The sequence below is a fragment of the Sinocyclocheilus rhinocerous genome, unplaced genomic scaffold, assembly GCF_001515625.1.
Source record: "Sinocyclocheilus rhinocerous isolate Xijiao unplaced genomic scaffold, SAMN03320098_v1.1 scaffold196, whole genome shotgun sequence".
Classification (NCBI taxonomy): domain Eukaryota; kingdom Metazoa; phylum Chordata; class Actinopteri; order Cypriniformes; family Cyprinidae; genus Sinocyclocheilus; species Sinocyclocheilus rhinocerous.
The window spans coordinates 282204-304087 of NW_015633546.1; the positions used below are offsets into that span (position 1 = coordinate 282204).

Genomic DNA, 21884 nt, shown 5'->3' on the forward strand with positions numbered 1-21884 from the left:
TTTAAAGGGGAGATAACACACACAGTTTCACCCAATCTCATGTTAATCTTGAGTACCTATAGAGTAGTACTGCATCCTTCATATCTCCAAAAAGTCTTTAGTTTTATCATATTTATAAAAGAAAGATACAGCTTTACGATTCTCTCCGGAAAAAGCCGAGCTCCTGGAGGCGCGCCGTGGGCGAAGCTAAAGAGTGACGAGCACTTGAGCTCCGACTGCCAACAAAATACAGACATTTGATGCAGTTTCACTTACCGTCTAAATTTCTGAATCATGACCGGGATCTTTTATAGCTCGACCGCTCCATCCTTCAGTATCAAACGATGTGCTAATCCAGCGTCGAACTGGGCCTTGCTTATAAAACGTTCCTCAACAAACACTTGTGAAATTTCGTTGCTGCTCCGGAAAAACAAACTGCATCCACTGTTTACATAACATTGGGTTCTTTAGGAAGCTGAACAAAGTTATCTTTCCAAAAACACACTTCTTTGGACTCGGAGACATTCTTCCCGAGCGAGTCCCGTGCAGCGCTGCCGTCTGATGAAGCGTTTTGATGGGCGCGATCTCTGTCTGCCTCTGGTCGATGCGTGCGCGGGCGCGCTCTTCCGGAAGAAATGCCCATATAAGGAGTTCCACCCTCGTCTACGTCATGAAGAGCCACGATCGAAAAAAACTCTCCGAAACTTGTACGAACCAGGAAGTAAGATTTTTAGCACAGAAATACTCCATCATACGTCCAAATTGTTTTCTGAAATTTTGTTAGTTTTTCTGTCTGTGTTCATCTGGTTTAATTTATAAATTATCTTGTGCCACATTATTTTTTAAACATCTATTGGCTTATATTTACAGAGTAACTTTAAAGGTGGGGTACGCGATTTCTGGTAGCCAATGTTGACATTTGAAATCACCAAAACAAACACGCCCCTACACCAAAAGTTTTCTAAAGCGTTTTTGAAAAATCGCTTACCCCACCTTTAACTCAGGCATTATCACTCGACCAAGAGTGTTTTTGTCCCGAATTTTCAGGCGTTTGTGAGTGTAATATTGATTTCATACAACAGTGCCAGCACAATAAACGAACAGTTAATATTGCGCAGCTTACATTTTAGACACAATGTTGCCAGTAACCTTTCTGTTTCGGCTCTGCCAACGAATATCATTCCAAACCAAACAACAAAAGAAAGCATCTGCGTATTGTTTTGCTCCTGAATGAATCTGTGTTTTTGAACGAATCCATTGACAATGACTCACTCGTATAAAATGTAATCACTTGCCTATTGGCTAAACCATTTAAGCGTCACTAAAATGGTCTTGGTACACCACGCACAAAGCAAGTCAAATTCAAATACTGAAACGAATTATTGTATGATAAAAATATTTTTACACACTTTTGTGTGTGTGGACTACATATAAGTAATTTTTTTGTTAACATCCCTCAGGGTGACTCTGGCGGTCCCCTGAACTGTACTCTGTCGGTGTCTGGGAGGTGCATGGTATTGCCAGCTTCGTCTCTGGTTTGGGCTGCAACACTGTGAAGAAGCCAACTGTTTTCACCCGTGTGTCCGCTTTCAATGACTGGATCGACAAGGTACACCATGATGCTTTAACAGAAGTAATGTATTCCCAACACATAGAGTTTAGATACTAATACAGCTCTTTAAGTTCTAAGGCCATTCTGTTTAACAAATCCCTGAGCTTTGGAAATGACCTAAAGAATATTAGAGAGACTGGCATGTGATGAATTATACATATAAATAACTAATTATATATGCAGAATAGGTTTTTCATTCCTTTTTCTCTTTGTTTATTTAAGGTCATGATGAACAATTAAGATGAACCAAGGATGCCAACCTTTTTTTAACACCAGAAAACCAACTCTCCAAGAAAAAAGTAAATAAATACATACTGGCTCAACAAGGGATCAACTACTTCCATCATTTTTTTCCTTTTTCACTCTCCCACACTGCTGCAATACAAACTGCCAAATGTTTGCCAGAATATTAATCTAAACGGCAATTAACTGAATGAAAGCATCTCCCAATGAAGTACCTGAGAGTTTCTATGTTGCACCCATATGTCAAACATGATGAATGCAGCAGATCGGAATGTCAGATATGGTATTTAAAAGATTACAGTACCTCAGAAAACAATAGATCATTTGGCCAAAGGAGGTGAGGCTATCTATAATCGCTTCCCACTCAAGTGTAGGAGGAAGGGATGATAATCATGACCTGCTGACATGCAACAATATCATGTGAAAACAGCACATGGATGATGAGGGATCTGTGGTTTTAAGTGAAGATGTGTGTTTATCATTGCCAAATTCTCAAACATAATTGAAAGATAATGTTAAGTGACTATCAGTGGTAAAATTTAGAACCACAGATGTTGAGGGAAACTGATCAGATTATTGCTTTTGAGAGTGTCTTATTCATGAATGTGGTTCAAAAATCTTTGCATGAATGCTTCTGTACCTGGGTTTTGCTCCACATGAGACTTGGGAAATGGTAAATTCTGAAATTCAGAAAGTGTTTATGTGTGCAAGAATGTTTTTGGGAAGAGTAAGGAGAGCAAGGATTGCCTGTTGGCTGTTTTGTGACATGGGGTGTGAAAATGCATCTTCACAGTTATTTCTCATCCCTGGTTTTTCTACAAGGCAAATTACAGGAAACTCTTTGCTTCTCAAAGAGCCTGACATTCTGAGGGTGAAGCATCTCTCTTTCTCTGCTGCTGCTTTCCGTACTCCTAATGGCTCCATGGGGACTCCTGATGGCTCCTGACTTGTTAGTGGTAAACCATAAAAAAAAAAAAAACATTTAATAGCTGCTCTAAACTGCATTCTTCAGCACAAATGTGTTTAATACTGTATTATATCTTTAAAGGAGCACCAAAACATATTTATGGTTCTTGTTCATGTCATAATAAATAAAATATATGTACTTATATAAAATCTTCCACAATATTACATACACACAGGACTGTAACCACCATAGATATACATTCCCCAAAAATTCAGATTAGTTCTCCATCAATATGGGTTTTTCAGAGTCTTATTTCTCAGCTTACATTTATTTAGTCCTCCATATAGCCCATGGTTCTAAACTGGGGGTCAAGACCCACTCAATAAACTTTCAAGGGGCCTTTTAAAAAAGTTTTCTAAATCAATACGTTTTTTTAATAATAACTTAAGCGCTATTTGCACTCTATACATTAACTCATCTGGAACACGCTTATGACATCAAGAAAACAGCTTTTGTTTTGTATGGATTTTGGTTGTTTTCCTTCTTTTAAAATAATCACTGTATCACTGCATTTTTACTTTCTTCATTAAAGGGGTCATATGATGCGATTTCAAGTTTTCCTTTCTCTTTGGAGTGTTACAAGCTGATTGTGCATAGATAAGATCCCTGAAGTTGCAAAGACTAAAGTCTCAAAACCAAAGAGATATTCATAATTCTTTGAATCAACAACGCTAGTACTGTAGGCTACTGTAAGGAAAAGTTATAGCCTGTCTATGAGGACTTTGAATTGATTTGATTAGAATAGTTGGTTGCATCTTTTAATATACACAGGCACATTTGTAAAGCTGACCAAAATGAATTATCTTTAAAGCAGTTGTTTTCCAGACACACTGTGGCACAGGCTGCGCCTGCCTTCCAGACAGTGCGAGGACATGCACGTCGTCTGGGACGCTCGTGTTGCTATTGGTTTGCAGAGTTTAACGTTTGTTTTCGTTCTCAGGACAACACAATGACAACCACGCCTACAGTCACTGACTGCGGGGAGACTGAGCTCTAGGTTCCGAATAACGCCACAACATCTGCATATTAGCTACACTCGAAAAGTAAATATTACGTAAGCAAATGTCACTGGTGAGATCTCTCAGTAGCTGACGCTTCAAATCAACCTGATTCTTTGGGTGCTGAACGCGCGCAGCCACGGACCCGTCTGTGTCTACGTCTCTGTTTGGCGAAAACTTTTTGATCCGACTGCACATCCGACCTTAACTTGATTCATATAATCGGTCGACATCAGAAGTGCTTGAAAATATGTAAAAGATGCGGGTAAGTTCACTTTGCAAAAGCAGCATCGCCATAACAGCAGAGTTTACGCTCGGGATGAAATGAAAGACTGCAGCTTGACGCGAGGCGGCTCGCATCGTATTGTTTTAAATGGAGAGCACCATCTTCACATCTTATAAACAGGCAAGTTCATCGTTTCGTAGTGTTTATTGCTTGAATATGATGTAAAGACTTAGATAACCATTTTCTCAATCAGTTGAATGTGGTCTTATCTGCTGTATTTAGTATTCTGCAGCAGCAGTCAGCTGTGGTGCTGCCACACAGTAGTGTGGGACAGACAAGTGTTTCATTGTTCCCCTCATGTTTCATTTAGGGGGGTAGGGCTGTTTTTCTCAGTCAAACTAGTACTAGTAGACTACTTCAACTAGTTGTTTTGAAATATGTCCTATTTCTAAAAAAGAAAAACAACAATAATGTACACTATTTACTTTAATGACCACATTCTAGCACAATTTGAGTAGACCTAATAGATGTATATTAAAATGACAGAAGTGGTCTCAGACTGCATTGTTGCAACTTCTTGTCACTAAGCAGCTATTTTGTTTTATCATGATTACTGTAATGCTTTAAACACCTGGCAACAACTTTGCGTTTTCCCTCCAAATAGCTGTAGATCAGATGCTCAAAGATATCTTGGCCTTGTGAACATATGAATGTTGTTTCATCTGGAACAAAAGCACAGGCATATATAAATACTGCCCACAATAAAATATGTTCTATGTATCTTTCTTTGTTTGCATTTCAAAGCAAACTGACAAAACCTTTTGTATTTGTGGGTGGTTTTATTTGAGCTGTTTATGTTAACTTTTCACCTCTCTCAACTGTCATCATTAAAACTTATTTTCCATCCATCTATTCTCCAAACTGCCTTTTCTATGTAGGGTTGCAGGGAACATTAGCAATTTACTTTGTTATTCTTTATTTATAGTGCTATATTAAAACAAAGTAAAATAAGAAACAATCAGGTAAATAATAAACAATAAAATTATACACAAATTTTGTTTGTAAAAATATTCCTTGGATCCACAACTGTTATCAGATGCCTAATGTTCATGTTGGACTGTGGCTCATCGATTTCCACTCAGCTCATTATTGATTAAAAAGTCACTGATTGTGACTAGCTTGGTTTAAAGGGGTCATATGATGCAATAAAAAATTTTCCCTTCTCTTTGGAGTGTTACAAGCTCTTGGTGCATAAAGAAGATCTGTAAAGTTGCAAAGACTAAAGTCTCAAATCCAAAGAGATATTCTTTATAAAAGTTAAGAGTCAGCCACGCCTACCTAAAACGGCTCGTTCTAACACGCCCCCACATGTCTACGTCACGATGTGGGAAGATTTGCATAACACCGCCCAAATGTTCACGCAAAGAAAGAAGGAGTAACTTTTATTCTCGGCCGCCGGCCACCGCTCACTCAAGCCCGACAGCCATTCCTCACTCTAGCCCACCGGCCTCCGCTCACTCAAGCCCGCCATGTGTGACTCTGTGGACAGCATCACATTATGGTAAGGGGCGCAACATTTCCGTCACACACTTGAGGTATTCGGCCAATCACAACGCACTGGATAGCTGGCCAATCAGAGCACACCTCGCTTTTCAGACCAATGAGCTTTGTAAAAATCGACGCGTTTCAGAAAGGCGGGGCATAGAGAAGAAACAATAATGTACAGTATGTGGAAAATAATGTTTTTTGAACCTTAAACCGCATAAACACATTTCATTACACCAAATACACAAAATATTGTTCTTTTTAGCAACATCATATGACCCCTTTAACTACAGTATACATGTAAATCAAAGTGCAGTTTACATTTTCAGACCTATATATATATAACACCAGTGGGACCCTTTTCCCAAGATGAGAGCAGAGATCTTACATTATGTCCTCGTTACTCCGAACCCTTGAAAACTGTAGGAGGAACATGGTGTTCACTCCATTTAAAGTGCAATAAGACTGGGTTAAATTCTCCATTTTGTTTAGTAGAATAACATTGGCCTAAACTTGTGGTCTAATTTTGAGCAGATTCTTTCTTTCTCAGCCAAAGAAATAGAAAGAATTTCACAAAGAGTGAACAAGAGGCATCATTTGTCTTCAAATTTTCTGTGCAATCTTTAGTCTTCGGTTCATTTGTTTTTCTCATAACTTGAAGCCTGAGCTCCCTACTGTGGCAGTGAAAGAGAGAGAAAGAGAGAGAGATTGATGCTCTTCAGTCTTACCCATGTGTTGTCTCACTTCAAGCTCGGTAATAACTGCTGTCTGCCGGGGCTCTTAACTTGAGGACGATGAGAGTGGAATCGCTCTGGATTGACCCTCCAACAGTAGTTTGAGCTCTGAAAAGAGACCTGACCTTATGATAGAGAAAACAACTGGAGATGAGGTTAGAAACTGATTCACCATGATGAACAGTCTTGTTGTAGATACTAGATACACAGACTTTAGGTAGAGGACAAACTCATAAAATTGGTAAATCACTCTGGGTGCCAAACTTATATCTTTTCCAAAAAATGTGTCTGTGAGAGGAAATGGGTTTGAGGGCATTTGTGAGCTGCACATCATTCATCACATTTTTATTTAAAAATGTACTTGGCAGCACTGCAAAATGTCAATGTTTTGTCACATTGTTATCATTAAAGCAAAGAGAGAAACTAAATACTATGACAAGTTTTCATTCAAACTGAAACGCTGACAATATAATTTGTAATAAATATGTTTATTACAAATGCAAAACATTTTCACTAGTGGTCTCGTGACCTTTGGATCCCACTGTATGTATATGTTTTCTTTAGAAGTGAGTAAATTAATGACCTTTAAATCTCCATAAACATACATTGTTGCATTAAGAAAATATTGTTGTCTTTGTTTTTCAGGAATCATTCAGAGGCTGAGGCCGTTTCCTTTTGGATCTGGCTACATAAACAAGACAGTCAGCCTTTGTAGAGATGCAAACCTTTGATCAGTAGATCACTCTTACTCACTGAAGGACCAGATGGTGTTGCTGGCTCTGTCAAGAATCATGAAAAATGGCAGCAGAAATGGAAGCATGGTAAGCTATTGTGATGAACTGTGATTTCATGTGTCTTCCCTAAACTTGAACATCAGATTCTTGAGGTCAACTCACCATGGAGACAGAACTAAGAGCTGGACTGTCCGCAGCTGCCATAGTGGCTATTGTGTGTAACACAGTAGTAGCTGTGCTTATTCTCATTCTCTTTGTCATACTCTACAAGGCCTGCAAAATTCCCTCCTCTCCGGAGAGGGCCCAGTGCTGGCAGAGACTCAAGAGCCACAGAGAACTGAACAAAAATACTTATTAACTGCAGCTTGAAATTGAGAAAAAAAATAAAAAAATAAATAAAATGAATATATTCACAGGGGCTGCTGGAGGAATATTTTAATAGTCACCTTTGATGATGGCCCTGTGTAAATGTGAAATGCACATATAATGTACAAGTTCTTACATGAATATTTTTTGAAAAACCACATCATTGGCAGGACTATGGAATTTACCTAATTTTTTTTTTGTTAAAGAAGATCACACTTTAGTAGCCTGTGATGTTTGTTCAGCATTAAATGTTGCTCATCAAACATCTAAAATATCTGATTGACTTGTGGTTTTACTTTGTTGCATTTTTTTTCTTTTCTTCAAAATCTTTTGCATTTTGAATCATTAGAATTCTCTTAGCTGACTCTATGGCAAATCTGTCATAAATCAAGCTATTGTCATTTGGTGCTAGACTCATGTTTTTGTTAATGCAGAGCTTGTGTTTAGAAGAAGGCATTGCATCTCACTATTTTAACATTTTATACTAATACAAAATAGAAATAGAAAAAATGGAACCTCATTCATAATTTATTTTTGTGTTTGAGTTTTGAACCAAAGTTATAGATCATGCACATTGAAATAAATGGATGATGCATGAGATATATTAAAAACAAAGTCCATTTAACACCAACTTTTCTTTGTTTAAGCTTGTATCTTGCACTAGCCTTGCACTTGTGTGTTTGTTGATGATTTGCAACTGGAGGATCATTACGTAAAACACCAAAGCCTCTTATGTATTTTACTGTGCTTGGACACAGTCCATCTGTTAGTCTAATTATTGCTCTTCGTAGGACATCTAGTCACTTTGTGCTGGTCTTAGATCAGTTCCTTGTTCTCTAACCCAACCGTAACTAACAAAAAGTTCTATTTTTTCCGGCAAAGGGCCATGTGTGCTGATGATCTCCAGTTCAAGTTATAGCTCTCATCAAAGATACATAATTTACCAAGCAAACAAGGAAAGTTTTGTTTGAAGAAACAGAGTGGGAAAAGTAGGAGATAGAGACTGTGAGGAAAGGGAAAATATTAAAGTGTAATTTGAGCATGTTTACTGTATGTTGCCTGAAACCCCACAGGGCATCAATAGTGAGCACCGACATTGGGCTTACGCTATTGTTTATAGGTCAGTAGGGGGAAAATAATGAACTGTACAAACAGGTTTCGGCATGCAGGTGTTAAGGAAGGTTTTCTATCCACTAAGACTCTACAGCATTACATCTCAGTCCTGATAGGATTATGAGTCACTTCAGGAGGGCATAAGAGCTCAGCCATGTGAAAGGTTACTGGTCAAATTTACCATGATTATAACAAGCACAGCACACCAAGTGTTTTTTACTCTGTCACAATGTCAGAATAAAGCATGGCAAAAACTTGTCAGTGAAGCAATGTCCTCAAAAGTGCACCTTTAAGAGGTATCAAATAGTGTCAGTTTAACTGAATAATATTTGTCTATAGATATGTCTATAGTGTCTGTCAGCAAAAGCCTATTTATAAGTGATAATCAAAGGTTACCAAATGGTTTTTGAGATTTTTGTCCTTGGATATCTTCACTGTAAATAGTTTGACATGACTGCAGATCGTATATAAACGTACAAGTTTAAATGGCATGATTTAAAAGCAAAATTGAGTTGTTGCATTTAATATAATATGTAATGTACAATAACTATTCATTACCTATGTTTTGTTTGCAATGCACACTTACTTGGCGAAACAGAAATAGAAATCGAATCAATTTTATGTAGTAGCTCTAATGCTTTTCTCAAGTTGTTTAACAAACATTCTCAATGTATTTTTATGATTTCAACATGAAATGGAGTTTTTTTCTACCTGCAATTTGTCCTTCTTTTTGTTGTTACAGAAAGATTTGTTTGAGGGGAAAAACTAGTAATGACACATAGTAGTTTTAGAATTGCTTTGCCCTGAGGTGGAGTACAGAGAACAAAGTGAAGAATTACATAACATTACGGGCCACTGGAATAAAATCCAGACTACTAATAAACCATAATCTGCATTCCCATCTGTGAGGATGTCATGGTTGCATATATTTTGCTGAGGACCAGTGAAACACACATACATTCCCCTCAGAATTAGAGAATGTCTTTATGTGTCCACACTCAGGCTGAGATTTTTTTTATACAGAGTCTTATCACAGCTGTTTATATGGGGTTTCACATGGACAATTTGTATGGGTAACCTCTTAACCCCTTAGAGAGGTTATCAAAGAGATCGTAAAATCCAAATATGAACTCTCACAACAGCAACCATTGCTCATTTTCTTTTTCCAGTATTGTGTGGAATGTTCTTATCTCAGTTATTGCATCTTTTCTTAACCTATAATATTTCTACAGCTAGCTCAATAACTGCAATCAATGATCTCATTTTGTATGCTCAATAACAATCGGAACTCCATCACATTTATCATAGTTTTAGTTAAGCCGATCTAACCAATGCTTCCATTATTATATTGAATAACTGAAATATGAAACATTTGATAACACTGTTTTATATATTCAGGAATGCTTTTAAAACGTACATTTAATCCTGTTGCATGAAGATGCAACATTTACTGTAATTTTGTAATTTTACATGACTTGATGTTAGTCAGTAATATATCAGTAGGCCTATAATGCTGAGTCTGACATTAATGCCACAGCGGAATGATCATTTTCATATTGCTCATAACCTTTGCCAGGCTGGTAATGTGACTAATTTCTGAAATAATCTTCAGTAAAATAATTTTTGATTGTTTTTTATGCTTTGTTGGTCAGCGCCATCTACTGGCCAATACGTTTATTTCCACGATTATATTCAGGAATATAATGGGAAAATACAGTTCAGCATTAAAATAGAGTTTATGGATATTACATAAGCTCTGCTTTTATTTATTTATTTATTTTTTGCTAGGTTTGTTAACATTTAAATTAATTTAATTTCTAGTCAGTGCTCGATTAAAAGTAGCCAGTTTATGTTGAGTTGGGATTAAAAATAATTGTTAGAAAAGAGGAAAAAATAATTCATTTGGGAGTGCCTTTATCACTAGAAATTGTAATTTTTATGTACCTTGTTCTGAGAAAAACTAAAGAGGAGAACAAACCCAGTCTAAAATGAGGGGGTGTCCTGACCTGAGAAACCTATGGAGGTTAAACAGGGCAGGACAACAGACATTTCCAAAAAAAAAAAAAAGCCAAATATTAGACTAGCTAACATTGCCTGTTTATTATATTCTAACATTGTCTGTTTTTCAGCTTGCTCCCATACAGGCCTTACAGGCAGTTTTATTAAGGTTACCATCCAGAAGCTGTCCAGGGTCCTGAAGTCATTTGCCCTGTGCTTGGTATTTGACAGGTGCATAAAGCACGGCCCACCTCTTTCAATACTGTAAACATGCAAATAGACACTGTTCCTCAAATCCCGTTATTAAAAACATCTTTGTTTGCATTCACTAGATTCCAATTCCTAACCGCCATCCCTGATCACAGGTTCGACATGGACTGCAAAAGACACACAAAATCTTGCCATCTCGAGGTTATACACACACCGAGATAACCCTGCACGATGTCTGTGTCTGATGCTAGTCTTGGGTGGAGCAGACATCGCTCGATGGCGTTGCGTGGGGCGGAATCCGTGGTGCTGCTCGCGTCTCCAGACTCGTTTCTCCCGGAAGTGGGTGGTTAAGTCGCCACTCGGTCACTGCTGGCTAACGAGCGATCGCTGGGATGAAGGAGAGTCGGGGACATTCTTGGGGCTGACAAATATCTGACGACAAAGCTGTGAAATTTCATTTTTTTAAACAATTAGTTGCGGTATATCCGCAGAAATCCACCACAAACGCTCACAAAAAGGCTCAGACACCCCGCCGCCAAGATGATGGAAGAAATTGACAGATTTCAAGTGCCGACCGAGGCAGAGATGCAGCCTTTTGTAAGTTAAACCAAACTGACTCTTTAGCAACCGATTAAATCACAAATGTTGTCAGTATGCGGTTTTAATAACGTTTTGATGAGCGAACGGTAGTTCAATATGAACCAAAGACACATGGAATATTTCATTAGTCTCGTGTTGTGTCATCACAGACCGTCATTTTTTATAAAAAATGGCAAATATCTTATATTACGAGAGATCGATAATGGCGCTTCTATGTCTGCTGTATTTTTTTGCTAGCTAATGTAAGGATGCTACTGTGATGATGCGCACTGAGACTGTGTGTCTCCCTGCATCGAAAACAACATCTGCTTCGTTTTATTTTATAATACAAGCTTAACCTTCAGCTTAACTTGTTCTTATATTTATTCGAACTTCCATCGTAACGCGGTCTGCAACGTTCATTTGAAATACTGTTAATATTACGTGATGTTTCATCAATCTTGTAGAGGCCTTTACCGCCTTAGATTGCTTCATCATGCAGAATACGTGCTAAGGTACCTGAATAATATCCATACCCCTCCCACCCATGACAGATTCATCAATAATTCTCAGGAAAATATCCAGCTCTGCTCGAAGAGACATCTGGATGGCCCATATTTAACCCATGACCTGTACAGCAGCTGTCAGTGTACCTCTGGTTAGTTATAGATCAGTGGTTCTAATCAGTTTTTGCTTCAGGACCCAGATTTTACATTGGTCATCAAGAGAAGACCCAGCACAATACCCAAACTGTTTATCATAGAGACGTAAACAACTGTACGTCAGACTGGAAATTAAAATTATTTATATTAACTGCATAGGCCTAATAATATGCATATGTATTCATGCAACAGACTAAATAGTAAAATTCTAAATGTAAAATTCAGATCTGTCACGCTTTCTCTATTCACAACATAAAATATATTATGGCTGGAAATGAATCATATATAAATTAAAGGGGTCATATGATGTTGCTAAAAAGAACCTTATTTTGTGTATTTGGTGTAATGAAATGTGTTTATGCGGTTAAAGGTTAAAAAAACACATTATTTTCCACATACTGTACATTATTGTTTCTTCTCTATGCCCCGCCTTTCTGAAACGCGTCTATGTGGGGGCGTGTTAGAACGAGCCGTTTTAGGTAGGCGTGGTTGACTCTTAACTTTTATAAAGAATATCTCTTTGGATTTGAGACTTTAGTCTTTGCAACTTTACAGATCTTCTTTATGCACCAAGAGCTTGTAACACTCCAAAGAGAAAGGAAAAATTGAAATTGCATCATATATTTAAAGGTTAAGTATGCAGTTTTTGCTAACCTGTCGAGAAGTAGGCCTTACTCTGCAAGTTCAGCGCCTCTATTGAAACCATACTATCAAAATCCTCCATCTTGTAAAAGAGCCACCCACCAGTGTTTACCGTTGTTTTACCCCTTTGTTTTGGCAAGTCTTCGAATAGTCTTCGAACTTTGGCTTGCACTTTCTGTAACCGAATCTGAATATTATTATAGATTAAACGCATCAGTCACGGTCTCACACACACTAAAGTAAACACCCCCTGGCTCAGCCTGCTACAGTAGCCACGTCCCAAACTCTCGCTATTGGTTGAACTGGAAAGAGATTGACAGATCTGAATGGACTGCTCTAAATGTTTATAGGGTTAGTTCACCCAAAAATCTAAATTCTGTCAGTAATTACTCACCCTCATGTCGTTCCAAACCCGTAAGACCTTCGTTCATCTTCGGAACACAAATTAAGATATTTTTGATGGAATCTGAGAGCTTTCTGACCCTCCTAGAGAGCAATGATATTACCACGATCAACGCACAGAAACGTAGCAAGGACATGGGTAAAATAGTCCATGTGACATCAGGGGTTCAACCGTAATTGTACGAAGCTACGAGAATACTATATGTGCGCAAAGAAAACAATAATAGCATAATTTATTCAGCAATTCTTCTCCCCGAGTTACCGTCTTCCGCCATTTTCTTCTTCTTCTTCTTCTTTGGAATTTTTGTCGTATTCCGCACCATAGGCACACACTTCCTCCATTTTGGAGAGTACCCCGGAACACAATCAACGTAATCAGCCTTGTTTATGTTCAGCATGCGCGCGCTTTATCTTGAACATAAGACGGTAACTCTGGGAAAAGAATTGCTGAATAAATTATGTTATTATTGTTTTCTTTGCGCACATATAGTATTCTCGTAGCTTCGTAAAATTATGGTTGAACCCCTGATGTCACATGGACTATTTTACCCATGTCCTTGCTACGTTTCTGTGCGTTGATCGTGGTAATATCATTGCTCTCTAGGAGGGTCAGAAAGCTCTCAGATTCCATCAAAAATATCTCATTTGTGTTCCGAAGATGAACGAAGGTCTTACGGGTTTGCAACGACATGAGGGTGAGCAATTAATGACAGAATTTTCTTTTTAGGGTGGAGTAACCCTTTAATGGTGCCTGGGAATGTTTACTCTTTTTTTGGGTGCTAAACCCACGAATGAACAATACACTGGGTTAAGAAAATCTATTTTAATATATAAAAAAATTCTTTAAGGTACCAATACCAATTGAAGTACCATTTGTTTGGTTGTGACACACTGATTTGGTGTATATTATATTATATTATATTATATATATATATATATATATTATGATGAACAATACAATATGTACCGTTTTTGCGCTCAGTGTATCAAAATGTGTTGCACTGCACCTATATTTTTTCATCCTATTTCCACTTTGAATAGATTTAGGCTTTTGAAATTTCGAAATGATTTGCCACAATTCTTGGCCTGTTCCATATTTGAAGTTGGCAAATTGCTCTCTTTGCTTCTGAAAATGTTGAGTTTCCTTTCACATTAATCCCAGGATGTCATAATGAGCTGGGAGAAATCAAACTAAAAAAAGTAAAGCTTTGTTCATCCACATTGATCAAAATGGACAGAGCAAGGCTCTTGTCAAGAAGAACAGACATCAAATAAAATTGACTTAATCGATAAAACTAGACTGCCTTGACACTTCATTCTTTTTTTCCCCTTTCCCAGCAGGATCCAGCATCATCAACTACATCAGAGACAGACTCAGATACCAGGGAGAGTGAACCTGCCACCCTCAACTATAAACCTTCTCCTCTCCATATGAAGATAGGTGAGTTGTGGGATTGTTTTTATCGCCAAATGCCAATGCTATGTTTTTATTTAAAGCACTTTTTGCAATTGTGTGTTGTTTCTATGACATGGTTAAAATATAAACATGTCTAATATTGTTTTTTTTGCTCTGTAAAGACAAACAGAGAGAGTTGGTTAGGAAAGGATCACTGAAAAATGGCAATGTTGGAAGCCCTGTCAATCAGCAACCCAAGAAAAATAATGTGATGGCCAGAACAAGGTACAAACAAGAGAAAATGATCACAGTCTTCACTGTATACATAGTCTGTTTTATTTTAAAAACCTATCTCTATTTCTCTTACCATCCAGGCTAGTGGTTCCCAATAAAGGCTACTCTTCTTTAGACCAGAGTCCAGATGAGAAACCTTTAGTTGCTCTAGACACAGACAGGTGCGCTCTTCACTCATCCTTTACTGACTGATTTACGCCCCCATTGGCCCCAGGCCTCACTGTTTTCACTTGCCTTACAGCGATGACGACTTTGACATGTCTAGATATTCCTCGTCAGGATACTCGTCAGCCGAGGTGAGGTCTCTAAGGGAACAGGTACCTATGAACTCTGGTTAATGTCCTAAGCCCCATACCACAAGCATCATGACAATAGATTTCCTTCTCAAATGTCACTCACAATCTTGTATGCTCTAAATTCCCTTTTGTCTTAAATGTCTCTCTTTTGTTTTCCTTTAAAGGAAATAGCTCACCCAAAACGAACATTTCTAAACATTTACTTGCCCTCAGGCCACCCAAGGTGTGGATGAGTGTGTTTCTTCATCTGAGAAATTTAGCGTTACATCACTTGCTTACTAATGGATCCTCTGCAGTGAATGGGTGTTCAAACAGCCGATGAAAACATCACAAGTAATCCGTTAAGATCTTGTGAAAAGCTGCATGTTTTAAATACACTAACTCAGCATTAAGATGTTTTTAATGTCAAACCATTGCTTCCAGCTAAAATACAAGTCCTCTATCAATAATATTGCTTTGTCTAAGTCATCTTGTCTGAAGCAGGAAAAAGTATGCACACATCAAGCACCATTTGCAAGCAAAACAGTCCAAAACAATTCCAAACAAATATAACAATTCCACAACAATATTTTGGCCATAAACTATGGTTTAAATAATGAATTTGTTTATTACAGACATGCAGCTTTTTACTTCACAAGACTTTAATTGGTGGACTGCATGTGATTATGATTTTTTTATTAGCTGTTTGGACTCTCGTTCCGACGGCACCCATTCACTGCAGAAGATCCGTTAGTGAGCAAGTGATGTAATGCTAAATTTCTCCAAATCTGTTCCGATGAAGAAACAAACTCATCTACGTCTTGGATGGCCTACGGATGAGTACATTTTCAGCAAATTTAAATTTTGGGTGAATTATTCCTTTAAAGGTCACCATTGCTCATTTGTTGTTGCTAATTATCTTCATGTTGTTGTTCATGTCATTGATTCATTAAACCAATAAATGTCCCAATCAAGCTATTGAACCAACCCTGTTGTCTTATTAATCTATTAAATAACTGCTGCCAGGAGTATTGAATTCATTCATATGATTTCATTAGTGGCGGTTATGCAGCCCGGCCTGACATGCTGTCCATTGCTTCCTGCAGCAGATAAACCAGGATCTGAACATCCAGCTACTGAAAGATGGCTACAGGCTGGATGAGATCCCTGATGATGAAGACCTGGACCTCATACCACCCAAATCCGTTAACTCAACCTGCATGTGCTGCCAAGCCACCTCCGCCACTGCTTGTCAAATCCAGTAAATCTGTCACCTTTTCCCCTCCCTGTGCTCCCTCCCTCTCTTCCCCTCCCTCGTTCCCTTTCATAACCTCAGATAAGACATCTAATCAATATTACAGAGGGAAATGTACAGTAAACGTTACGATGAACATGGTGTACAGGAATATGTGAACACACACACACACACAAAACACATTACATGCGCTAATGCACACACATAGACACATTTACTCTTAACATATGATTATTAACATGACTATTATTGGTTGCTTCCTCCTATGGCAGGATATGCATTGTTTGCTAATACGCTAGGAGAGTCTGCTCACTTTCACCTCCTAGCTGGCATTGTGTTATACTGTACAAGTGAACGTAGAACAAATAAAGCATTCAGATGGCTTTAACTGTGAATTAAAAACAACTTGATGTTACAGAGAGTTTGAAATAGCTTATCCACTGAATTCTCTGCTTTCATGTTGCACTCGTTGCATTAACGTTGTCGTTATGGTAAGATTTGATTTCCGTACGGATCTGGTTGGATGTTTATTGTTCGTGGCTGCTATTGAGGCTATACTTGGATTCGTTTCTGTTGAACATTTTGCATGTTGGTGCATTCGTACTGCAGCGCTAACAGTAGCCTTGTCTGGCATGCACCTGGGCATCACACTTTTTGTTTACTCTTGATATCTCACACACGTTTATTTAATTGAATCACGTTTGAAGCTACGCTGGATTTGAGATGCGAATGAGTCATGAACGAAAAGGGAAAACAGCAACCCTTTTTTATTTGATTGGTCAAGGTCTAGATATTTGTTATTTTCACAGTAACCTCTCACAACAGATGATAAAATGATTACATGAAGACCTTTCTGTCTCTCAAAGCAGTTTTTCAAAGGTCAGAAATCACTGGGTATGATTTAATAACTGTTATGACATTTTGGAAATGCAGTTTCATTTCTTGGACACAATGACCAAACATATTAGATATTTACACTTCCTGTAAGCTTCTTAAAATAAGTATTGTTTTATTCTGGAAGATGTTCAGATTTCAAAGACTTGAAGGCACCAAAGAATGTTTATGCTCCTTGTTGGAAGCTATGTTCATTTTAATTTAGCATTTTATATGCATACCACCGATCAGGATACATCACTGCATTTCATGAAAATCAGTTGTGGGCTGTTTAAAAGCACTGTTTTCTGCTGGTCTTTGGAACTAAACCTAGAATGTTAATGTTGCTAAATTGATCAAATCCCTGACATTCATTATTGTTATTATTAAAAATGATTCAAGCTGTCAATGATGAACCTGCACTGTTCATCTTCACATGAAATCCTTTTACAGATTTTTCCCTTCAATTCAGCTTTGAAAGCCAAACGCATTTTATGTGTTATCTTTACACTCTACTGTCTTGATCAAGAAACTGATTTCATTCGAACTGCTCATATTCACTCTTTAGTGCGTTTTAACTATGACTAAAATAGTGTAATGACCTGATGTATTCAATTCAAAGCGTAATCAAAGGTGAGCGTTTGTTGGACAAAAGCTGTGTTTTTATGTTATAAATATGTTAATTATGTGAGAAAGTCCATTTATGTATTAACAATGTTGTCATTGGTTTCAGTGATATCAATAAAAGCAGACCTGAATGAACTTTTCTTTGTTTTAATTAATCCTCTACATACATAATTTATAGGTTATGAAAGCAGTTGAATGTTGCATAAATGATACTGATGGAAAAGTACAGCACGTGTGTGTACAACGCTAGTGGCTCAAGGTCTGTAAGACACAGATATACACATCACAACACTTGCATTCACACTACACACAACTGAGAAGAGTTTTGTAAATTACAGCAAAGTACTTCTCAGTAACTTGCTAGTTACATTCTGCAATCTAAGAGTTCTTAAGCTCAAAACAAGGCACAGGTTGAGCATTTTTACAATGACAGTATGTTTCAAATAACCTGCTTCTTGAATTCAGGCTCACAACCTACTAAACATATGGAACATCTGAACAATAAATCAGCACAGATACTATGTAACAATAAAAGCCAAACATCTGTTGATCTGTTATCATAATATAAAAATCGATACAATTGTTATTGAATAAAGATCCAATAGATGCATTGATTGTTGATTCACATGTAAAATTCAGTTTGTGCTTGTGTCTTTTAAAGCACAATGGCTGATCATTACGGTAGATTCAAACTAAATCTAGATTCAAATTACATTGAGTATTTCAAGTAAACAGCTGAACAGTGGAAAGACTTCTGAAGTCAACATGTATGAAAATGAAAAACCCATTCACAAAACTAATAAAAGTCTGTTACTCAAGTTCACTGATTGATTGTAAATACTACAGGCTGCTAATAAAACCATAGGTAGTGGGAGAAATATACAATCTTTGTTCTGTCTTTTTCAGCTGTGCAGTCATGGATCTAAGGCACAGCTTTTAGTTTGTGTTTTCCCATAACACACCTATAGATGGCGGTGCTACACTATTAGTGAGTGAACTTCTGTTAAATCTCACTACATCACTTGTGAAGGCTGATAAAAAAAGTTTCAAAAAGAAATAATAAAAGTGTTCTGAATAAAGAGAATTTTCAATGCTGTACATTAAATAAGTTACATTCTTTTGCATAACTGAATAGAATATGCAAATAAGTACGATTGTTAAAAAAACCACAAAAGCTTGTTTGTGTGCGTAAAACCTCACACACTGCAAAGTTAATCTCATAAGTACCCATCTGTTTTAATATCATACAAATACCATCTTCAACACTGAAGTCAACCGCTGTCCCCGTAAACAACACAAAAGAACCAAAAACATTCATAGCGATTATTTTAAAACCCACTTCTAATAACTGGACCACTGCAAAATTTGACACTTCAAAGTGATCAATAAAATGTGTCTTGGTTTCAGCACGCATAATATAGTTTTATTGTTCAGAATATGTTCACTTCCCTTTGTCACAGTGGGTGTCTAATAAATCCCCTGGCTCCTCTGTATTGAAATCAATGTCATATTTGTGATATGTGATATAAATACCCCTATATATTTGAAATAATCCTCAGAGTAAATGTTCATTGTTTCTGCCTAAATCTGATTATTTCTGTCCGTTCCATTGAGAGGTCCATGGAGAACTCCAGCACAGCATATTTTGTATGTCTCCATTATGTAACACCTGAAGCTCCAAGATCTGAGCCTCAGGAAAGAGAGACATTCAAAATGTGCAGTGGGGGAGTCACGTGGTTGCTAAAACACCAGCAGACACGTGATCGCTGGAGCCAGAGGACGATGTGGACGTTGAAGAGTGTCGTCTTCGCCCGGCGGGACCCTGGAGCATGCTGGGGTGGAAGCCGACGTGTCTGCGGGCGTGCTTCGTGAGGTGATCGCTTCGCATGAAGCATTTGTCGCAGAGCGGGCACATGAAGCGCTTCTCCCCGGTGTGCGTGCGAAAATGTCGCGTCAGTTCATCCGACCGCGAGAATTTCTTTGCGCAGCCTGGCCAGGTACATTGAAAGGGCCTCTCACCTAAACACACACACACACACACACACAAAACGGAGAGAGAAATTTAAGACTGTTGTTATTTCAGCCTCAACTGAGAAAGACAGCCAGCGGCAAAAAAACAAAACAAAACAAAAAACAATCGGCACATCTAGATTTTTCCCATGCATGTAAGCACCTTCACCGGCGTTTTGGCAACTTGTTCGGTTTGCGTCTGTGATGTCAAAACCGAAGAAAACGCTGATTTTTGATAGGCCTAGGTGGCGGGGGATGTGAACGCACTCACTGTCTGTGCGGGGTTGCGCTTGGCTTCAGTGCTGCACCACGTGCCCAATGTTTACAACTGTGGAATCAGGAGGTGTGTGCATCGCGTCACCGTTGCGTTGTTAGGCTATTTTAGTGCGTGTCGCATTGAAGTATGCGGATCATCAGGGACCAGCGGCCATAATATACTGAGATTAGACTAATTATAGAATAGAATAAAATGGGACAGTATAGAACAGACATTTAATTCATGATGCATAAACCAGAAGGCAGTTTAAAAAGTAGTTTGAGACAATTTGAAATGACACCTGGCTACTTCTAGCATTTTTTCCACACGATTACGCAATTTTTTGATCACACGGTGTCCTGCGTAACAGTGTGGACTAAGCAACATGTTTGCTCACACTTTAGATTAGTAACAGTGTGTACTGTTCCGCCCTCGTGTGTACCCATGAGCGCTCCGCCTGCGGTTACACCCACCGTAACATGAGTGGCAGTTCCCAAAGCCGAACCGTTCCCCAGAACAGGCGTAATAACAGACTGCGTGCCAGATACACGAACAATCCGAGTCGAATCACCGCTGTTAGTTGATTTACTGTACACATAAGCATTTTTGTTTTTCTTACCGGTGTGTACTCTGAAGTGCGCCTTAAGGTGGGACGATTTGCCATATATTTTCCCACAGCCAGCATAGGGACAGCAGTGTCTCTTCTCAGCGGATGCACGCAGTCTGTCGCGGTTCCGTGTCCTTTTCCCCCTGCTCGCGCTCTGTCTGCATTTCTCCCGGTTTTCCTTCACGCCGGGTGGATTGTTCGCATCACTGTTCACTATGCATTTGCCGCTGATGCCGCTCGGGATACACTGATTTAAGTCCAGCAGAATCATTGCGACCATTAACAGAGTCCGGCTCTCTTGACTTTCTTCAGATCCCTCCTCGCCGGCTAGTTTGTCTGAGCGGTCACCGTTTGAGACCGGCCCCAAGGACCTTGCTGCAGTATCAGCGTCCGTCATTGTAGTTAGCCTACCCAAAATGTCCAAATGGAAATGGAGAAATGAGTTGCTACTGTAACTTAAACACACTAAAACTTAGGGAGCGGGATTCTCATCATATGCGCATCGGGATACAGATGACTCCGGAAAACGTGGCTTCACGCCTAACGTTACACGTGTCTTTCCCAATGTGACTGGGATGATTACTGTTCCAAGCGAAGAATAAAAGCGTGTGTCGCTTTCGTCTACACTCACAAGTTATCGAATAAACATCCAGGTGCTTGTTCTCAATATTATTTCAAATACAATAGAAAGCGTGGAACTTTGCGTACTGTCATTCCCTTCTATCTTCATAAGTGCGTCAACTCTGTGCCGCTGTCATCTCATCTGAAAGATCTTCTCATCTGAAAGAAACTACTTCGCGGAATCCCAAGGTGTCATCATAAAACTCGTCGCTGATTGGACACTGGGGTCCAAGAGCGACGCTTTGAATGCAGTACCAGAAATCACCGAGGTAGCATGAGATTGAGGGGTCATGGATCCAATAGTCTTCTGAGTATCAGATGAGGGGCGTGCTAACATAACAGGAACTAAGAGTAGTAGCATGCCCTCCTCCAGCACCGGTGCACTCAATGCACTGGCTGACATAGTTGTTTCTAAAAAAAGTAGTAGACGTTTGCATTTATAAGAATAAGCATTTACAGATTTATGTAGTCACTGGATGTAAAAACAACAGTGTGAGTCAGTTTCACATTGTATTAACAGACACCATGCAGTGAAAAATATATTAACATAAGCATAAAATATAGAATTCAGTAAATACTGTAAATCACATAACAGAGGTAGACATTGCACCCAAAGGAGCTTTTTCATTTGTAAAAAGAGGATTTTTAATGAATATATTA

At 38.5% G+C, this 21884-nt stretch overlaps 3 protein-coding genes across 8 annotated transcripts in view; 2 read left to right on the plus strand and 1 right to left on the minus strand.

Annotated features, from left to right (window-relative positions):
* Positions 1–1876, plus strand: part of LOC107744466 (chymotrypsin-like elastase family member 2A) — a 4487-nt gene extending 2611 nt beyond the window's left edge. Inside the window, exons 5-6 of the mRNA XM_016558135.1 lie at positions 1465–1588; positions 1814–1876. Of these exons, the coding sequence (XP_016413621.1) occupies positions 1465–1588; positions 1814–1831 (142 nt within the window). The 3' untranslated portion in view covers positions 1832–1876. The remainder of the gene's footprint in view (positions 1–1464; positions 1589–1813) is intronic.
* An 8883-nt stretch (positions 1877–10759) lies between these two features.
* On the plus strand, positions 10760–18896 carry fam219ab (family with sequence similarity 219 member Ab). Of its 6 annotated transcripts, none has more exons than XM_016558060.1 (6): positions 10764–11322; positions 14349–14451; positions 14589–14691; positions 14781–14861; positions 14942–15017; positions 16082–18896. In XM_016558060.1, the coding sequence occupies exons 1-6, from the start codon at positions 11266–11268 to the stop codon at positions 16238–16240; spliced, it is 579 nt and encodes a 192-aa protein (XP_016413546.1). In that variant the 5' UTR covers positions 10764–11265; the 3' UTR covers positions 16241–18896. The 6 variants fall into 6 exon arrangements, with proteins under 6 accessions (XP_016413550.1, XP_016413551.1, XP_016413546.1 ...); XM_016558061.1 differs by having other exon boundaries at positions 10765–11322; positions 14352–14451; XM_016558062.1 differs by having other exon boundaries at positions 10767–11322; positions 14942–14996.
* LOC107744421 (Krueppel-like factor 9) lies at positions 17864–21444 on the minus strand. Its single transcript, XM_016558059.1, has 2 exons — positions 20616–21444; positions 17864–19749 (listed from the first exon to the last, which is right to left on the minus strand). Exons 1-2 carry the CDS (start codon positions 20998–21000, stop codon positions 19460–19462), a joined length of 675 nt encoding a protein of 224 aa, XP_016413545.1. The 5' UTR covers positions 21001–21444; the 3' UTR covers positions 17864–19459.
* Between the last annotated feature and the right edge of the window lie 440 nt (positions 21445–21884).